At 39.4% G+C, this 21,824-nt stretch overlaps 1 protein-coding gene across 1 annotated transcript in view; it reads left to right on the top strand.

Moving 5' to 3' along the window:
- Positions 1 to 21,824, top strand: part of LOC129667446 (uncharacterized) — a gene marked incomplete at its 5' end in the record, with an annotated part of 278,923 nt that overhangs the window by 129,317 nt on the left and 127,782 nt on the right. Inside the window, 2 exons of the mRNA XM_055595096.1 lie at positions 12,800 to 12,882; positions 19,534 to 19,658. Coding sequence (XP_055451071.1) covers positions 12,800 to 12,882; positions 19,534 to 19,658 — 208 coding nt within the window. The remainder of the gene's footprint in view (positions 1 to 12,799; positions 12,883 to 19,533; positions 19,659 to 21,824) is intronic.

The following is a 21,824-nucleotide window of genomic DNA, read 5'->3' as shown; positions in this document are numbered from 1 at the left end:
GGGATATCTGGGAATGTCTAGGAGGATGAAGAGCCTCCGTCAATGAGCCACCTAGTGTATGTGAGTTGGTGGCTCTTCTTTGGCTTCTTGTTAAGAGCTACATATGTCAGGCACTTGTCATGGGACTCTTTATGCTGGTGTTGCTTAGAAACATATATGGTCTTTCTGCGAGAGAAAAGTCTCAGGTAGCAGGAGAGGAGAGCATCATCAGGACCCTGGGACTCAGTGTAACTTCTCTTGAATAAAGAGGTAGGCAGGCATTCTTGGAGACTTTCTCCTTGACCTATAGATTATTTTTAAGAGTACATGATTGCCTCACAATTTTCCTTCTGTCTTTCCATTTTGATTGCTAACTCCAATTTGTTGTGATCATACACATTTATCTGTTGGCCACATAAGGTTGAGTGTTGACAGGTGGTCATGAAGCCATGCCCTTGTTACTCAGCAGATTTCGATAATACTAGATACACACTTTGTCACATGTAGCCCTTGCTGAATTGGGGTATCAGTCTAAGACATCGCTGATTCCTCTCTCCAGTTTTCTAGTATCAATAGTAAGTTAAGTAGGTAAAATAATTCATTATTCCAAATATCTTTGACTATTTTGAGTTCAGTAGAAGTGTTAATTGAAGTGTTAACTAGGAAAAGCTCACAGGCAGCATATTAAAAGTTCTGCATTTTTTCATTGTATGCAAAATAGAGTGTTTAATAGTTTTAAGACTGGGGCGAGGGAAGCTGATATTCCTAAGGGGATGATATCTTATATACGGCAGAACTGGGAAAGATTGGAGGGTTATTCTTTTAAAAAGTCATAGCCACTTTTTTAATATTACGGTCATATCTTATCAGCTAAGGCATACATGCATAAATCTTGTATAATCTTACGGATGAGAATGAGTCAAATATTGGCAATGTGTTGGCAGACATTCTGTGCTGGCTATGAGGTTCACAAGCAGCTTGACCTAAGTAAGTAAAATATGCAAAGGTCCTTGCAAACTGCCCTCTGTTGTGTAGGTGTATGTTTGTCTTAACTGACTACTGCAGATGTTCTTAAGTGTCACTCACGTCTGCTTCAGTGAGCACATCCAAGTGGGAAGAATATGGACATGCTGGTTAAACAGGAGGAACTTAAGGGTGACGCCATTGTATTCTTGCTTGCAATTACATTAAAATATCCCTTAACATTAAATCATCAGGCCTGCACACATTTCTAGGAAGACAGTTAATAAATATTACAAACATTCTATCATTTGCTAAACACCTTGGGTGTTAGGGAGAATATTGTAGGTTAAATACTCAAGATGTTAATACCATTGTCAACTGTAACATTTAAATTTACTTTTATTTTAAAGATTCGTTGTATGTGTGAATTGTATGTTGAGGGAGGCTGTGCCCACCCAGGTGTGTGGATATTAGCAGAGGCCAGAAGGGGGCATTGGCTCACCTGGAGCTGGAGTTACAATTGGTTGCAAACCACCTGTCTTGGGTACTGCGAACTAAACCTGGGTTCTCTGCAAAAGCAGCCATCTCTCTTATTGACAGAGCCACCTCTCCACCTCCAACTGCTAATCCTGTTTTTCTCCTGAAAACACACACACACACACACACACACACACACACACACACACACACAAGCAGCAACAACAAAACAAGACAAGAAGCTTATTTGTTTGTTTCCTAACCCTATGGCACTATGGCTAACACACTTATATTTGAAGCCTCTTTGTAGTTGCCATTTATTGGGCCAAATCCTGCTAATAGCACCGAATACTGTCAACTTTTATTTGTGTTTATATAAACGCTAATGTATTTGCTGTGTAAATTTTTAGTTAGATGTTTGACTGTAGTTTTGAATGTGGTTGAGCTGTTTGTTGTCTTAACCAGCACATTTCCAAAATTTGGAGTCAGTACTTTTGAAGCCAATAAACACATTAGTACTAGGATTTTGGCCTGTGGCTGCAGCCGTGGTCATTGTAACAGGCTGCTAAGAATTTGTAGTTTGTTGCTTATTTTTGGCCTTTAAACTGTTCATTTGTCCTGTGAACTAGATTATGTGCTTCTGACTGTCAGTTAGCTGAATGCATTTCAAGTCAATTTACTAAAATAGTCACTGTTAAGCGGTATATTTGGACAGAGTTGACACCTTTGACATTTTCTAAAATGGCAAAAATGGCTGTATTTAAGGCTATGATTTATGAATGTTGTGTGCCTCCAAAACCTCCAACTCATTCTGGATTTTAGCTTAGCCACCAAAACTCCTGCAAAATGCTGAAAGGACAACAAATTAGTCTTGCGTGATCAGATAGTTCATGATGGACAAACAGATTTTTATAAAAACACAAAATCCTAGTATAGATTCACAACAATGACCTTATTGCTCCTTACAACTGCCTTATCTCACAAGAGTAGGACTTTGGGGAACGCAGAGGAAGCAGAGAGAGTGAGGAAGATGAAATAGAATGGCTGGGGCAGTTTTGCCTTTATGAAGCATGCATCCCTTGACTTAAATGAGAGACTCAACGAGCTAAGATTAAAAAAAAAAAGTATTTTGAACCTTCAGTTGTCTTCTAGATTGCTGGCCTCTATTAAAAACTTCTTAAAATAATAGATAGGTTTAATTCCTCAAGCAAAAGAAAAATTATGTCATCTTAAAGATTTTCCTTATTTATTATATAGATGAGACTTGGCTATGGCGAGAATAGGAGGCAGATCTCATGTACTGCAAGTTTTAAATGTACCAGGCTAAGGTTTACTTAATTGGAACCTTCAGGCAATAAAGGAGCCCTTTTTAAAATTCTGTGATTCTTAATATGCTAAATAATGCAAAGCTTCCCTCTTGAAGCATGGGACACACATCTGGCAGCTTAACATTTAAATTACAGGGGAAAACGCCTCACTTCAGTTGTAATTTTCTCTAAGAAAAGAATGGGAAATGTAATACAACTGAATTTAATTTCTGCTTAGATTTCCATCTTGTCTAATCGCAGGCATTTTTCCCCCTTGGTTCTTTGTATTTATATTTTTACACGCACTTTCTGTACGTTTTATTAATCTTTAATTTGAGATGTGTCTCAGCGTCAGAGTGCTTGAGAATACATGGTGTGTTTTACTTAGTGAATTGTTCTGAAAAATCTGTCAATTTCAAGTAATAAAAACAATAGGATAGAAAATAAAGGGGAAATGGAATTTCAGAGACCCATAAAAATGTTTCTGACAGGAAGCAAGCATTTTTCAGTGGGCTTCCTTCTCAAGGTTTTTTTTTTTTTTTCTCCAGTATTAATGTTTTCTCTGTTTTGTCATTCTCTGGCTGTTTTTCATGCAAAAGTTATTATAAGCGGCATTCTTTCTTTGTATTTCTCCAAAGGACAGTGTCAGGTCCTTGATTAATTTTGCAAAGGTCATTTGGAAAAACCATTAAAAAACATGCCAAGTAAAAAAGATTAGCATACAGGGAGAAAATACACTTTCATAAACATATGCATTTATATACAGAGAGGGTACTGTAATATTGTACAATTTTGACAAGTGTTTTCCTTGTGTTCCTCATGTATTATTAAAAATATGACTGCTCCATTTATTTTGTCTGGGTGATACCAGCTGACATACTCCAAAGGCATCTGCGGGTTAGGGTGACATGTAAACATTTTATCTTTTTCTCAGCATAAGAGGACGTGATCATTAAGTCGAACACCGTTCCATAAAATAAAGGGGACTTTCAAAATAATTAACCTACATTTGTATTATTAACACATAAAATGGACCTTAGGTAGCCCAGAGAAGGACATGTATTCATTTCAATCTTTTAATTAAGATATTAAGCAATTTTTTTTTCATTTCTGCTTTTAATTATCGTAGGGTAGCTGGTAGATCCTCTAGTATAATTCACCATCAAACCAGAGGGGAAAAAAATCTGAAACTACTGCCAAGGATCCTGGTGTCAAGAAACATGACCATTACTCTTGAGGCCAGAGACATTTGTGTCTTGAGTCCTCACAGGTGGTCGATGCCCCTCTACCCATACACGCATTCCAGTTGGGAAACACTGACATGCCATAACATCAGAGGGGTTCTCCCGAGCTGAAAAGACAGAGCTCGTCTTTCAGAGCAGCTGACAAAACTGGAGCCTGCACAGCAGAGCTGGCAGCAGGGCGGTGCCACTATGAAGTCCTTCCTGGTCCAGGACTGAGAGTTGAACAGGATACAGTCAGATGTAGACTAATGTGGGCATTACTGGGTGGCTGCTTCCTGTGGCTACTGTGGACCTGGAGTGCAACAGCAGCAATCCTATAGTGGGAACAGAGGAAAGTCAAGCCTACAGGGAGAAGTTATGCTAATAAGTCATTGTGATTTGATAGTGACTTCAAGTCAAGGCACCCATTAGGAATTAAGGCCACACCTTGGAGAGCTTACTCCAGGTCAACCCTAGATCATCCTACACATTAGCAACCAAGTTATTCATTGAGAATGATACAGCCAAGTTAGATGGGGCTGGGTAACCTTCTGGTTTGTTTGTTTTTTCACAGATCACTACAATAAAATAGAAATTGAAGTCTAAAATGTTTGAACATAGATGCAAGTAAATGAACTGCTTAATACAAAAAATACTGAAACCTTTCAGAGGACCATAACAGAGCCCAGTCCTCTACACTATCTATAATGGAAATTTTACTTGTAAAGAAATTTTACATGTAAAGAAACAGGAATATATAAACTATACTTATAAGAAAGGGAAGTGTGAATAAAGATAACTCCAATATGGTTCTATAATTAAATTTATTTAGAGAAAATTATTTAAGAAATCAATATAAATATATTTGCAAATTTAAAGAAAAAAAAACAAAGGAAAAATTTGTCTTTATAAATGAATAATTTGAGTATTTTACCATGGATGGAAAATCATCACAACTCCCACAACAACAACAAAAGAACAACAAATAAACAAAAGCCAAGTAACCAAACACAAAACTGATATCCTAAGCCTACAGTAAGAAATTATTCAATAAGATTAACAGTAGATCCGAACAGCAAAAGGAAGACATTTTGGACTTAGAAACAGAACAACTGAAATCAACTAATCTAAAATGTATAAAAGCAAGAGTGGGGAAAAGCCTGCAGAGAGTAGGAAAACTCCTCAGGTGATATTACACAGCTGCCTGTCCGTGTGATAGAGACTTATGGGGAAAAGAATAGTAAGAGAGAAGAAAAATATACTTTAAAGATAGACAAAACTTAGCTCTGTATTATTAACAAAGAGAGAGAGTGTGTGGAGGAATTGGTCCTGAGAGAAATTGGGGGAAGGTGTGGGGAATAGATAAACTAAAAACACATTGTATGAAATTACCAAAGATTTGATGATAAAAAAGATATTTTAAAAAGTAGTTACTAGAAAATTCCCAAATGTGAAACAAACAAATAACAAACAAATCTCTAAACTGAAAACCACAAATGCAAAATGGAACCATGTATTGAAAATATCAAGGCTGCCATGCTAAATCACCACAGTGAAGTAAAATCCTGATAGTAATAACCAGGGAAAACCAACACTTTCCAGAAAGGAAACAATGCTATTAAAAAAAATGGCTGACATCAACTCACAGGGGTTGGGAAGCACGCTCAAGCCCCAGTCAGAACAAGCCCCAAGTCCAGCTATAGGCATGAGGTTACTGTCCACCCGTTGTTAGTTTCTGTGTAGACAGAAAGTTTTTTCTAAGAGTATAGTCCCAACTCACCATGCTCCAGGGAAAGACCACACACCCAAGAATACTTGGACAAAGCAAGTTGAAGAGTTAGTTTTAAAAAGAGCCAGGCACAGTGCCTCCCAGTACCCATGGAGGCAGAGGCAGGCGGATTTCTGTGAGTAAGAGGCTAGCCTGGTCTACAAAGCAAGTCCAGGTCAACCAGGGCTACATAGAGAAACCCTGTCTCAAAAAACCAGAAAAAAGAAAAGAATTTGAGTGGGTAGAAAATGAAGATGGCGGTGGGAGTGAGGTGGAGTAATTCCTAAATAGAATGTCTGCATCAACCTCCTCCTCTCAGGGCTCAGGGGATTCTGGGGAAGAGGAGGAAAAAAAGAGTGTAAGGGCCAGAGGACCCTGAGGATGACATGAAACAGTCCAGACATAACCAGGGCTGACACACATATATACTCTCAGAGACTGTAGAAGCATATGCAAGCTTGCACATGATCAAACTAGTTGGGGTCCCAGTGCTGCGTGGGGAAAATGGACACAAGGCCTCACCCCCACCCAAGAAGCTATCTCCAATGTCTTGAAAATACCTTGTTAAGGAAAACTTAGTTGTCCCCAGTGGAATCTTACTGGAGGCACATTTAAGGGCAGGTCTTATGGCCCATGGTAGATGGCCAAGACAAAGTGAACTCAGTGTTATCTCTGTAGACGTTTTTTGTCTCATATCACTTTGTTTGGACTCTTGTTTTTTGTCTTACCAGTCTTTTGCTTATATATTATGGTTTACGATTTTGTGTTTTTGTTGTTTTGTGTCTCTCTCTCTCCCTCTCTCTTTCCCACCTCTCTCTCTCTCTCTCTTCTGTCCTTTTTTGTTTTTGTTTTTTTTCCTCTGTCTGTTTTAGAAAGAAAAAGAGAAAGACTTTGTGGATTTGGGTGGGTGGAGAGGTGGGGAGAATCTGGAGTTGAAGAAGGAAAAATTCATTAGAATATATTATCTGAAAAAATGATTTAATTAAAAATGTGCTGCAGCTACACTAATACTGTATTAGGAATCTATATGTAAATTTTAAGCTAAAGACAAATGACAACATATTAAGATAATCCTCAATATGCAACAGATAGCACAGTTTGAAGACTCGTGCATAAACAAACAAACAAATAAACACGAACAAATATAAAAAGATACATATTTTGGAGAAAGTGTTTATAAATCGTTGTTAAGACTATAACATGGGATAAACATTTTGCAAGACCTGAAGGGTTTTTAAATTAAGTCAACATTTATCAAATATGTAAGCAATGTTATTCTTTTTTATATTTACCAAAAGTTATAAAAGTTTATGCTCATGAAAAGGCATGGGTATGTCGTCTTAGCAGGTATGCTGACAATTGTCATGACTTTGGAAGAGTCAAGTATTCATTAGTAGATGAATTAACAATACACAAATTGCACTTTATCCACAGGGGTGAGGATACTACTCAATCAGAAAGAATGGTGAGCATCTTACATAAGCTTTCTGAGTGAAAGGAGCCAGAGCTAAGAACACGTACTACATCATTCTATACATGTAAATTTTTGTGACTGATTTCTAATTTACAGTGATAGAAATCTGTAGAACCAATCTCTTGTGTCTCTATGGAAGCATCACATGTCATTAAAATATTAACAGCCTATAGCTGAGACAGGAAATAGGATATCAGGGAGGAAGGAAGGATTCTGCAATTATGCCAGGTGCTGGAGATTCCCCCAAGGAAGAGGTGAGGAGGACAGATGCATGGTGCCTGAGAACAGATAACCAGCCATGTGGCAGAGTGCAGATTTGTATGAAGTGATTATTAAGTTATGAGCTAGTCAGAGAAGAACCTAGCTATATGACCAAGGTATTTGTAAATGTATTTTGAGTCTCATGAGTCATTATGCTTCGAGCCTGGGGCCTGGAGAAAAAAAACACCAAAGCAGAAATCAGATTAATTTTTGCAACAAGTATGTGGGTGTGCTTATGTGTGTTGTAGAAATGCTTTATGTTTGACTTTTGGGGTGGGTACATAGGGGCTTACATTTGTCAAACCCTTTGAGCTATTAGTATAAAATATGTATAATTTACGGTATTTAAATCATAAGTCAATAATTTGAACTTTGAAGTACTAATTAGATTAAAGTGTTCTGAAGTTAGCCAGGCATAACACACAGTGTGCAAACACAAAGTTGCAGGCGACCCTCATCCCTCATTTTAAAACTTGCAAGGAAAGAGGTAACCTGTCCTTGCCTTTTACCCTAAACACACAGCATCAGGCTGGAGCGAGTGAGCTGGTGTGAGCATGCATGGAGGGAGTTTGTGATGAACTGTAGCACTCACCTCTGATCTTAAACTATCCTTTCATGCTTTGTCTATACTAACAATGATGAGATGGGACAAATGGTATTTTTGTTTTGTTTTGTTTTTTGTTTTAAATAGAGTTTGGGTACTTTCCCTGCCCACACTTTTCTTACAGATAGCTCAGAAAGTTGTGGGTAAACCACAGCACTTGAGCTCAGTGTTCTTTATTTCTGACTTCTCTTGTGTCTCCTCTGTAGCATCATCGCTTCTGCCCTCGTGGGCCGGTGTGGGCAGGGATAAGGAGGAGAGACCCGCTGTGCCTAGCGTTGGTGCAGTCACTGAACCAACCAAGGCTTTCTCAACCTGACTCTTCTCCTTTTAGATACTCTTTTCCAGATCCTTGTACATTTGCCTCTCTTACCACTCCTTTTCTAGAACCAGGTACCTGTCAGCTCACATCTAACTTTGCTCTCTCTGTATATGACCCTATGTGGTCAAAGAAAATCTCAGAGTTGAATTGAGACACACAGAAGAAGACAGACTTCAGGAGGCGGAGTTCAAAAAGAGAAACTCAAGTCAATCCAACTAGCAATACAGAGAATCAGAATGAATGATGTAGAAAAGCAAGCTAAATAAAATAAATAAATAAATTGTATCTTATAACATTGGAAAATTCCTCCAGTAAAATATACTGTCAAAATGAGTTAATAAGAAAATCCTGCATATATGGTGTACAGTGCAAGCACATGAGAGAATGATAGACACAAGTTGCATGGATTAATCAAGAAATAACAGAAAAATAGAATAAAAATAAATCTGAAGAGGCAATGCCAGCAGCCAGAAACCTAACATTTACGATATTAAAAGGGTTAAATCTTTTAAGAAAACTGTTTTAATGATAAAACATAGTTTATTGCGAATATGTAATAGCAGTTTGACATACATGCAGCAAATGACAGATGTATAGTACAAAAAAAACCTGACAAGAATTTTATAAACAAGGGAGATATACAGCAGTTCAGTGGCAGAAGTCACCTTCTCTGGTTGTAACACCAATAAGCAATGCAGAAGCGTTTTATTTGTGGCAAGGGTTTGGAGGAATCGATTTTACCCTCTAGTGCTTGTATAAGTATGTATGTATACTGTGTATGCACGTGGGTATGTGGTACGCATGGATGGATGGATGTTGGCATGTATGTGGCCCGCATTTGTGTGTGCATGTGCCCAGGTACGAATGTGCATAGGGAGGCCCAAAGTTAATGTGGGGATATTTTCCTGGTTGCTCTCTTTCTTACTTTTTGAGCTGGAGTCTCTCTCAGTTAACCAAAAGCTCGCTAGCTGGTCTAACTAGTCAGCTTGCCCTAAATAGTCCCTTGTCTCTGCTGAGATTACGGGTAGGCACACAAGCTCACTTAACCATTCACATAAATTCTGGGCACCCGAAATGCAGCATTCTCATTTGCATGGCAAGTACTTTGCCCATCTACTGAGCCTCATTCTGGGCCAAAATATACTCTGAAAGGTCAGCCTACTCGTTGTAGTTGCTACCTAGAACTCCAGCATTCAATATCATCCTAAGCGGGGTGATAACGTGTGAGAAGACATCCTGGATTACATAGTGAAACTCTGTTAAAAATTGCAAGAAAAGCTACTTAGCATCATCTTTGATATTTAAGGCTGCTCTACCTTAGTGCCAGAAGCTCCACAAATAAACACTGCTGAAATGGTTTTATTGACTTGATCTTTTGGGTAGAAAAAGAAAAATGATCAAGGAATAAGTAAGTGGATGTTGACTGGAAGGGAATATTTTTAATAAGCTACTTTTCCATGATGTTATGTTGCTATGCTAAATGAATACAATGGAGCTTCAATTTCTGATTCAAAAGGAATTTCATCAGCTATCATTGAGTGAGAAGGAACAGAGGAAGAGCTATACAATAGATTTGTTCTTTATGTCTTTTATCAATGCATATGTGCATACCTTCATATACATATCAGTTACCTACCTACCTATGTACCTGCGTTTGAAACAAAGATCCACAAACATAGCATGGCTTCTGTAAGCACTTAGAGTTAAGAAATCTTTGGCTATATTATAAAATTTGGCTACAATATGATAGAGACCAAGAGAAAAAAGGTCAACTTAAGGAAATTGAAAGATTCATATCTTGGAAAGATTCCTAATTTCTCATTGAATGAAAAATAGAAGTTTGTGTAAAAGTGTATGACTTGATTGCATTTAAGCTAAAAGTAAAAGTATCTGTCTTCTGTCTTTCTATTAGTCTATCATCTGTTGATCCATGTATCACCTATCAACTATCTATTTTTCTATCATCTGTCTATTTATCATCTATCTACCACTATTGATATATGATCTATTTATCTATCTATCATCTATCTATAATCTATCTATCTACATACCTACCTACCTACCTACCTACCTATGTACCTACCTAACTACCTACCTATCACCTATCCACCTACATTGCATTATAGAAAAGGCAATTTCTTTGTGTGAGAACCAAAAAAAAAAAAAAAAAAAAAAGAAAGTTAGAATTTTAGGATTCTGTGTCTTTGCTAAGTTCTTTACTTTCTTAGCATGCACACTGTTTTCATATTTTCATAAATATTAGTTTTATTATTTATGGTATGTGTATATGTATGTATGTGTACACATGTATATACAGGTGCCCGTGGAGGCCAGAAGAGGGTGTTGCATCCTTTGGTGATTGTAGGCCTTCTGACATATATACTGGAGGCCAACCTGTGGTCCTCTGGAAGAGGAGAGGACAGTAACCAGGGAGCCACCTCTCCAGACCCAATATTACACTTTAACTTAAGGAACTCAGAAATTGTTCCAGGTAGATGAGGTTTGAAAGCTTTGTCCAAAAAAATGTTCTGCATGTATTCTTTGCAAGTGTCATATGTCAGGACAGGGATTATATATATGAACCTAACCTGAGAAAAAGTAGAAAGCTATCATAGGCTCTTACTAACAAAGCAACTGGAGATTCAAAGCAAGAAAAGACATGCCTTGAATCTGCCATGTTGGATTAGGGGTTAAGACCACTTGCTGCTCTTCCAGAGGATGAGGGTTTGGTTCCAAGCATGCATGTTAGGTGCACACAACCACCTGTAACTGGAGCTCCATAGGATCACATCCCCTCTTGTGGCCTCTGTTGGTGCCTATGCAACACACACACACATAGACACACACACAGACACACACACACACACACACACACACAAATGAGAAAAATCTTTTTGTAAAATGATGAACTTGGATGCTACTGACCTGAAAGTAGAGAGAGCACTTGGAATATGTGAGACATATATATGTACATTCTTCCCACACCAACAAGCCTACAGGGATCCCTATAGAGCTGCAGCCCTGGCTGCTGCAGTGATCTTAGCCTCGTGAGGCTTTCAGCAGAGAAACCAACAGACCCAAGCCATGTCCAGACATTCAAGCCACACACACACACACACACACACACACACACACACAATGTGAAGTAATAAATGTATGTCATTTTAAGCCGCAACTTTGCGGTAATTTGTTCCATCAGCACAAAATAATGTGTCCAACGTTTTGAAATGTTATATGAAAGTAGAAAACACAGTGTGGTTTCTTAAGATACAACAGAAAGATTAAGTATATGAGCTTTGAGGTGAAATACAACTAGGATCAAGTTTTATATTTTTGGCTAATTTGCTTTTCTATTCAAAGGAAATTCTTTGTCTAAATCTCAAATCTGTAGAATGGTGTAATGGTAATAGTTTAAAGGTTGTGTGTGTGTGTGTGTGTGTGTGTATGAGTGCACGCACACAGACACACACACACACATGCACACACTCAATAGTAACCAACACAATACAAATAGGGCTTTCAGAAAATTAAAAAGAAATGTAAAATTTCTGCTATTAGATTTGTTGTTTGTGCAACTCTATAGTGAGACTTGAAATCATAAGTCTTAGAAAATCATACTTAAACTTAAATAAACATGCTGCTCCCTATTGCTTTCTCTTTTCTTTCTGGCCTGATTTTGGCCATCTCATCTTTGCTGCTGAGCAACTTGGTTTGAGACTCCCAGTAAAGGAGCTTGTTCAAGGGTTTTTGTGATCTCATCTCATGATACTATTGATTCTAAATTTTAAAACACTGGCCAGGGCAACCCCAACTGGCAGCGGGTAGCAGAATTCAACTGTTGGAGTGAAAGTGTAGGATGAGAATCAAGGCTTGAGTCTTAATACCTGTTTCCTTGTGAATGAAGCTGTAAATAACACTCCTCAACAAAGCTATTGCTGTTCCAAGCTCTAGAATCTTCTAGAATAGAGTATTTTTTTTTTATGAGATCCTAAGGTCAGGCATTAGCACAGGGGTTCGCTGAACCAAGGTATCCAGGAAGACAACAGCCAGCTTAGGATTTCATGATAGACCATTAAGAGGAGGGACAGAGGGATAGATCTGAAATGAGATCCCAGAGATGTGCCTGAGGATGGAGAATCCTTCCTCAGCGAGGACAGGGAAGCAGCTCTGAGACAGCTGTACTGGTAAAGTGAGCCTACGTTGTGTGGCTTAGCACAACTAGCACTACGTGAAATTCCTACAGTAACTGACTTGAAGCGGGGGGCATGGGCCAGCGTGGCACCTCCTTCTTTGAAAGAACTCTATTATTCCCTGCTTGTCAGGCCTTGTATAAGCTCTTATATGTCGGTGGTGTGAGATTACATCACCTCCGAAGTGAAAATCTCTATAATCTATTTTTCCCACCTCTTTGTTTTTAACTCTAGGGAACATTTCTAATAAAATTGATCCCTGCCCTAGGGACTGTGATCTCTGCCTCTTCAAAGAAGTCCATGACTTACAAGCTAAGGTAAGAGGGAAGCTGCTGCTAGAAAGACCATGAAAACAGCAATCACTGGTTATTAGCTTTGATTTCTTAAAATGTATTTCCAGGTTGAAGGTAATTTGTTCTTCAAAGCAGGTTTTGAAGTGCGGGACACGCTGAAGCAGCTAATGTCTGACAAAGCTACAGAGCCAGTAAATTTTTATTACATCCGATTCAGACCTCTCTGAGCTATTGAGAAGTTTAGTTTAAATTAATCCGTCTGGGTGCCTTTCCATCTTGAGAGGACAATTAAAAAAATGTGTTAATTGTGCTGTGTTTCGGGGACTCACTTGGCATGATCAGAGCTGCCAGGAAGTGTGTGTATAAGCTATCTCATATTTTATTATTTATATGTTTATTGTATACAGTGCCAGGGCCAAAAAATACACAGGACCAAGTACATATTAAGCTATCACTCTGCTATACTCCCAGACCTAAAAACAAACAAACAAACAAACAAACAAACAAAAAGCCCCAACTCAGGAAACTAAATTAGGTGGCCAGGGCTTCAAAAATATTGTCTAACAAATCTTTCCTGGTATTGTGAATCTAGGTTTTTGATAACTATTTCTAAAATTTATTTTTATATAGGCTGAGTGGTTTTAAACATGATTCATCAAATTTAGGCTGGTTATAAAGTTGAAGTAGCTGGGCATGGTGACATATGCCTGTAATCTCAGCACTTGGGGAAAAGGTAAAACGGAAGTTTCTTTGAGACCACCTGCTCCCGAGTAATGACATGAAGACATTTTATATTTATTATAAGCTTATGGCACTATAGCTGGGCAGATTCTCAGCTATTTCAACCAAACTGTACTGGCCTGGCCTGCACCCCAGCACGTGGCCTTTACCATCAGTCTCTGGTCTACAGGGTTCTTCCTTCAGTCCAGCTACTATGTCTCAGCTTCCTTTCCAGAGGCCCACCTCTCTCTCTTGCCTCAGCTGTTGGCCATTCAATTCCTTATTTAGCAAATCACAGAGTGATGGAGAACAATATTTACAAATACCAAGGAGGCAGCAAAAGCTTAATACAATGCTTAACAAACTACTTAATATAAATGATAATACCAAGGCCTGTACTCAGTTCTCTGGATGCAGGAATCAGCATTTGAATAATACAAAGACCATATTTACATAGTGCACAAAACCATCTCTCCAACAAGACAGAGTGAGCAAGATCACTAGTTTGAAGTCCGCCTGGGAAGACTGCCCCAGATAGAGTGGGGAAGGGGAGGGAGAGAGGAAGGAGAGAGGAGGGAGGAGGTAAGAAGTGGAGAGGACAGGAGGAAATTCAAATAAATTTCTCCCCTGGTCTTATCACTTATATAAAACGTATCTGAATTGTCTTACTTACCTCAATTCTCCACTTTTACATCTAATTAAATCTAGTCATGAGGGGAACAAGGATTTTTCCATCAACAGTGGACCAAATGAGTAATGATCAGACTGTAAAAGTTGACTATCACCTATTACACAGCCATCTTAGCTGGAGAAAGGACACCATGTATATATTTCACAGAACATTGACATTGCCTGCTGAGGCATTGTTAGAATATGTTCACTGCAAAGATAGCAGAGTGATGGAGGGGCCAGTGAGGTGGGCCAGGGGACAAAAGTGCTTACCATGCAAGCCCGGTGACCTAGATTTAATCCCCAGAATCCATATAAAGTCAGAGAGAAAGAACTGACTTCACAAAGTTGTCCTCTGATCTTCACATATGCACTACAGCATAAGTTTTCCCAGCAATCACACACAGAGACACAATAATAGTAAACATTTAAAAAAGGATAGATGCTTTAAGGGATAGATCTATTGAAACAACTTTCTTGGCTTGTTCTTAAGACTAACTTTAACATCACATTTGCTTTCTTTCATCTACGATTATCAGGTCATCACACACACACACACACACACACACATATATATATATCTGATTACATATATGTAATACTACTGATTTAAAAATAAGGAATGACTCCTAATGATATCCTACTGTAGTCAGAGTTCAGCGCATTATTCAGCCATGATCAGAGAGGCTTCTTCCTAATATTGAGCCCCATTGGCAGCCAGGCGGTGCAAAGAGAAAAAGACATTGGAACAAATATATATATATATATATATATTCATATTCATATTCATATTCATATTCATATTTATGGTAATATCAGCAAAGTCAGAAACAAGGGCATGTCATATTAATTTGCTTTGATTCCTGCGTGCACCTGGTGTTTGTTGTTATCCGTGGCTTGCAATTCTGTGATCTTATTAACACAGGCCTTTTAGTCTCAGATCTTCCTCTCCTGCCATCTTAAAAAACAATAAAAAACTGCTGAGCATCGCTCTCACTGGCACTGACGTTACTCCAGCTCTTATGATCTTCCCAGGGCAGTTCAAAAGCATCTGTAATCCTCAGGATTCAGCCTTCAGACACTGTTTCCTCCTTCCGGGGCCACCTCCTTTGATGAGAACGATTCCCTTGCTCGTCATCTGGCCAGATGGCCAGGTGAACACTCTCCCCTACACATCATGCTCCTAGTGCCTGCTAGATGTCAAGGGAAGCAGGGCTGCCACTGAGTGAAGCTGACACAGTAAGGCTTCTCTACAGCACTATGTCCCTGTGCTCTCTCTCCACTGGGATCCCCATATCCTCACCCTTGTCTGTGAGCCCAGGGGCTTAGGGAAAGAACTATGATCAAGGGGCAAAACCATCTGAACACAAATACTGGCACTCTGAATTTTGTTCTTGCTGGACACTCAAATAGATCCAGAGGTCATGAGCTCAGATCATCTTGAAGCCTGCTTCCTTCCTTTATTCTACTCGGCTTCCTAAGTGCTTACCATAAAGGCATCAGAGAGGGGGTTGAACACCCACTTCATCACTTATACCATACATCATACTGTGAAGATTCTGCATTCACCTTAATATTGTAAAACATCTGAAGGCTGGAGTGGTGGATCAAGGGTTAAGGGGGCATACTGTTCCTGCAAAAGATCTGAGTTCCATTCTCACACCTGTATCACATGGTTTATAACTGTCTATAATTCAGCCTCCAAGGGGTCCAGCAGCTCTGTCTTAAATGCACATCTGTACTCAAGAGTGCTCGTATCCAGGCCCACACATTTAGACATAATTAAAAATAAAATGAAATAAAAAAATAAAACATTTGAGGGCTAGGGCCTTATTCCTAAAAAGAATTATGTAAATATATAATTATATTATAAATATATTATAGTAGTATACATAATAAAGTAACTATATGATACAATATTTAAAATTGCAAATATATAGTATGATATATAATATTTAAGATACATTTATCATTTTACTTATGATTTCTGTTTATGGAGAAAGTCATAACAGATTAGTTCCACATACAGTTACAAGTATATGTGAGTCTGAGTTGACTTTCACTAAAATGAGATCTGATCAGTGTAAGACAAATAGTGTCTCAACTTCTAAGACTAAGCCTTCAGTTTGTGGTCCTGTCCACTTGTAGCCAGTTGGTGTGGGTTGTAGGCACACACACGCATTTCTGGCTTCTGATGGTACTCTTTTTAGCTTCTCGCTACAGCACTGGCATTATACATTTAGACTTCCAAAACCTCTGAAGACACATCTGCCCTTCACTTTATGCTGCACGTGGCAGAGAGGTCTCTCCGTGCTTCCTAACCAATGCTGCATCTGAATAGCAGTCCTCATCAACCCAATATTTAGTCCATCAATGTGAAAATCAGATTCAAAGCAGAACTCTCTCTTTAAGTATTTGCTTTTTATGTCTGTAGTGGGTCAGGATATGAACAGCCACATACATAATGTCTATCCTGGGACATTTTAGAACTTGCATACACTGGTTTCCCATCCAACGTACAGATAATAATGTTTCTAAAGCACTACTGTAGGAAGACCACACTCGGGGTTCCAGTCTTTAAAGACAGCGTTCTTCTCCTTCACACTTCAGACAGGATGTGAATCTGGAATGGACCAGGATGTCTCCTCTGTCTTTCAAGTGTTGACACTACTTTAGTTGAAGCCTTATTTATCAGCCATATAGGAAAGATAACAATTTGTGCTTTAGTGGACTTCGGAGAGCATTAGATGCCATGGGAGCTGGAATACAGATTTTCATACAGGTTTTCAAGTATAAGTCTTCGACATTTGTTCACATTTAAAAAAAAATAAAGATAAAAACTCTTTTTTTTTTCTTGTTTAGGGGACTTTTTTGAGTTTTAGAATTTGTCCATGTATTTCTTTATGAGTTAACAGCTGGAGACAATGTTCATTTTTGCTAGTTGTAAGGTGAGTGAAACGATCTAATAACTGTTTCCTGAGCATCTAGTGTATTCTTAGTATCATGCTAGGTGCTGTGAAAGACCCAGTGACATACACAGAATCCCACTTTGTCATTAGTTTAGTTGATGAACAGCAAAGATATTCATAGACTAACCAAATAGAAAGGAATGTGATGGCCTCTGGCGTAAAACACCTGCATTTCTGTGAGTCAAGGTGGAGGGTGTGGAAGCCCAATCAGCAGAATAGACATTGACATCCACGTCAGCTTTCTTTTATCTTTACTTATTAATTTTATGTGCCTGAGTGTTTCCTACATGTATGTTTTTTGCCCTTTGGTGCATGCCTGTTCCCTTGGTTTCCCTTATCACTGGGGTCACAGATGCTTGTGAGCTGCCATGGGGCTGCTGAGGATCAAACCCAGATCCTTTAGAAGAGCAGCCAGAACTCTTTGCTATTTAGTCATCTTTCAACTTTCTATCAAGGAAGATAGCATAAGACAAGAACGTCATAAAGAAGTGGAGTCAACTTATGATTTAAATGGCTACAAAGACATTTGAGACAATTCGAAGAGCTCATATTCTTCTCAAGAATTTTGACACTCTTCAGCTTCCATAGCGATGAGGTAATTAAGAACACCAGTGTGAATAATCTGATCAGAACTATTCTTATTGTTTTGAGAGCTTTACAGGCTAAGAAAGATAAAAGGGACCACAAGAAAAAGTATCTGAAGTTCATGGCTGTCATAACCAGATTTTGTTCTTAAAGTAATCAAACCAATCAATTCCATATAAAAGAAATAAGCCTCCTTGGCTTCACTGGGGATTTGATGACACATTGACCCCACCTGGGTTTCTACAGGCTTCCTGGTTACTGCTACCTGCCAACCAAAGCCGAACTTTGCAATTGCAAAATAAACTCTGAGTTATGCTGAAACTTGGATCAGCTGAGATCAAGGCATTTCAAGTAACTGGCCCCTAACAAATGACAACCTAAAGCACAAGGAAGAGATGGTTTTAAGGTGACTGTTACAAAGATAACACCCAGTGCTCTATTGTCCGAGGCTCATATACTACTTTTTTTTCTTCATTAATTACACTTTATTCACTTTGTATCCCCCCTGTGGTTCTCTCCCTCCTCCAGTCCCAATCCCTCCCTTCCTCCACCCTCTGCATGCATGCCCCTCCCCAAGTCCACTGATAGGGGAGGTCTTTTCCTTCCTTCTGATCCTAGTCAATTAGGTCTCATCAGGAGTGGCTGCATTGTCTTCTTCTGTGGCCTGGTAATGCTGCTTCCCCCTCAGGGGGAGGTAATTAAAGACCAGGCCAATCAGTTCATGTCAGAGACAGTCCCTGTTCCTATTACAATGGAATCCACTTGGATACTGAACTGCCATGGGCTACATCTGTGCAGGGGTCTTAGGTTATCTCCATGCATGGTCCTTCGTTGGAGTATCAGTCTCAGGAAAGACCCCTGTGCTCAGAATTTTGGTTCTGTTGCTCTCCTTGTGGAGTTCCTGTCCTCTCCAGATCTTACAGTTTCCCACTTGATATATTACTTTTTAAAATTAGCGTTTTTACTAAAATATTCCAGGAGGCTACCGTACATGAAACAGGTAAAACTTGAGGTGTTTTGGTGGAAGCAGAAGAGAGGCCCCTGCGGTGTTAGGTGCTCCCTACCCCAGTTTCTACCATAGCGAGGCTCCCAGATATCATAGGCTGAATGACCGCTCTCCATAGCTAGCATAGTGTTGCATGACTCTTTCAAATACTATTAAGTTAGCTTTCTAGACACTGTACAATTGCTGAGCTTAAGCTTATGCTGACAGGAATCCTAGGTTACGGGATTCAGAGGTGAATGGAGGCAAAGCTAGTATGCCATGGTCTGCTAAAGCAGGGAGTGGGAGTATGCGGAGTCTTAAGAACTCAACAAATCCTGGTTTCCTGTTTCCCTTTCTTCCCTTTCTTCTCTATAGACTGGCTATTTACATTTCCTTTCAAGTGTCTTATGCTAAGATCCCATATAAGGTACATTCCTTTTTAAATTTAGAGCCCAAACCCTGATTGAGTGTGATAGCATGATCATGGTTACATTTTCCTTTTAGATGTAAGGTCAATTCCAGATGTCATTCCGCATGCTTTCACACGGTGGACACCCATGCTCTTGCCCTTGTGCAGAGAAGAGTTTGAGAATGCCGAGTGTGAAGCAATGTAAGAGGTAGCACTGCCTTGTTTTATAACTGTGATTCCATAGGTCATCCTGGAGAAAGCACTCTTGAACCTAGGTGACCATTTCATCTGCTCTTAATAAATACTTCATTTTTTCATTTATTAATTCTCCTAACAAGGGTGATAGTTTGGCTGCTCATTCTGTGAAGGAAAGATCTACCGTGTGGAGACCCAGAGAGCCTGAAGATTATTCCGGGAATACGTCTTACCTGGAGGAACTGGAGAAACATCGATTTTCAGTTTGGTGAGTGATTGCATTCTGCACTTAATTTTTTTTTATTTAAATTCTTTCACTCCAATAAATCTGCCCTTGCTATATTCTCTTCTTATTTATTTAGTCTACAAATACTGATTAAATGCTCATTGTTGACTATAGCATGCATACCTTGGCCTGCAGATGTTCACAGTTCAATGATAGATGTGGGTGTGTACATTAGCATGCTATGATGGGTGACTTTAAAAAAATATTTTTAAAGTCTATGTGATGGCTCCATGCCTCTCACCACCTCAGCCTTGGATCCCCTGTCCTCACCCACAGGCTGGACCCTTGGAAGGAGGACCAAACAAGACCAAATTTCTCTGAGAAAGTCGGAGTCAAGCCTTAAAGAGGAACCTGCACTATGAAAATAGAGGTGGTGCAGTGGAGGCAGAAGCTGAACTCTTAACTGGGGTGTGGCTGGCTGTATATGCTGAAAGCCTCAGTTCACTTATGATAGTTAAGGTCCAGGAAGACCTTCACTATTGCTGTTATTTATTACTTGGCTCATGCTTGTGGTTATATATGTACAAACACGTGTAACACGTCAAACAAGTGGGAAAGTGTTAGGACTGGAGGCCCTGAGTGGGAGCGACCACGGGGTTTTCTAGTGATGTGTTTATCTAAGAACTGGGGCAGCAGTGTAACAGAGGCAGCAAGCTTGCCGAGAAGCGACAGGAGAGCCAGTCAAGGTCATCTGTTCCCATCACTGCTTCTCTGCTCGCCCCAAGATCTTTTCATTGAATGGCTTTCCCATAGGGTAATACACCTGCCCTGTGGTTTGGTTATCCACCTTCACTCTCACTTTTTCACCCAGAGCTGCTGGATTGAGGTCGTAACTGTAACTCAGATCTCATCATTGAGTCACATATCCTGCTGGCATACACTTGACTTTCAAGGCCAAAGCACATTTATCTATGCTTTCTACAAGTGGAAAAACTGTGGTCTCCAGGCTTAAGAGGACATTGCTTTCTGTATGAAGGCACTAATTCCCATTTTAGTGCCTGCACTACAGAAGTGAGTTTGAGGCTTCACCTCTCTAGATTCATATTCACACATAGCTCTCTGAGAAGTGCCGTTCAGGCAAGTCCATCCAGGTACTCATTTGCTGCCTTCATAGTCTTTCATTTTTCCCTTCCTGCTACCTTTGTACAAGCCTTAGTCTCCATATCACTTACAGTTGGCATGCCTGAAAAATCTAGCACCAAGTTCTGCTGACAGGCCAAGAAGCTGGACATCCTGGGGGTAGCTACAGTCATGTCTGAATGACTAGCTGAACTTGGAGAAACACTTCCTTAGGTGGACCTGGTTTTTCAAATGAAAACCTTTCAGTCATTTTTATGCACCGGAGCCTTGAATGAGCATGGTCTTGGCTTCAAATTACCTTTGCTCTAGTCCCAGCATAAAACATTCCATTTCAGCTTGATGATGCCAGTTTTTATTAGTTAGAGAAGCAATGCCTACATTTGCTACACTTCATGTTTTATTTTTTCCTTTCTTATCTGAACTACTTGATTTTCACATGTTTCTGAGCTATTTTATACTCACTGTAAATGTCGCTGAAAGCAGACAGCAATAACCCTGCCACATTCTGAGTGGTGTGCTGCTTTGAAATTTCTTCTGGCCTATATAATAGTCTCTTATCTTTTAATTCAGCCTCACTCAAATGTCTAGAGCTAGGGAAGAGTGTAGCAAGAGTCTTTGCCAGGCTGTAATTTGAATGTCCCAAAATCTAATTGCTGGTAGAGTCCCTGCTTCCATCTGAAACCCTATAAGTATAGTCATTGCTGTCTACTTTTCTATCAACATTGTAGTCTTAAAGACTTTTACCAAAACAGTTCATTAATCTCAGCTCTCAGATCCATAATATTTCCCTACTCCAGAGTGCTCAACTCTTCCATGTTCTTCCTCCATACCAATTCCAAAAGCTTACAAAGAACACGGCGAGATGTGCTGCAACAATGACCCCACTCTTGGCACCAATTTTCAGCATTTGGTCCTTTTCTTTTTGCTGTGACTAAATACCTGATAGAAGAGACGTAGGGAGGAAGGGTATGTTTTGCTTCATGCACTGTGATGAGGGAGGTATGGCAGAGAGGCTCTGCTGTGTGTAGACAGTGTGCTCCTCACTCGGCAGCCATATCACATAGCATC

This window comes from Psammomys obesus, unplaced genomic scaffold, assembly GCF_907164565.1.
Source record: "Psammomys obesus unplaced genomic scaffold, mPsaObe1.curated_primary_1811, whole genome shotgun sequence".
NCBI classification, from domain to species: domain Eukaryota; kingdom Metazoa; phylum Chordata; class Mammalia; order Rodentia; family Muridae; genus Psammomys; species Psammomys obesus.
Note: the sequence above shows the minus strand (reverse complement) of the source record. Positions and strands in the feature narration are given on the sequence as shown.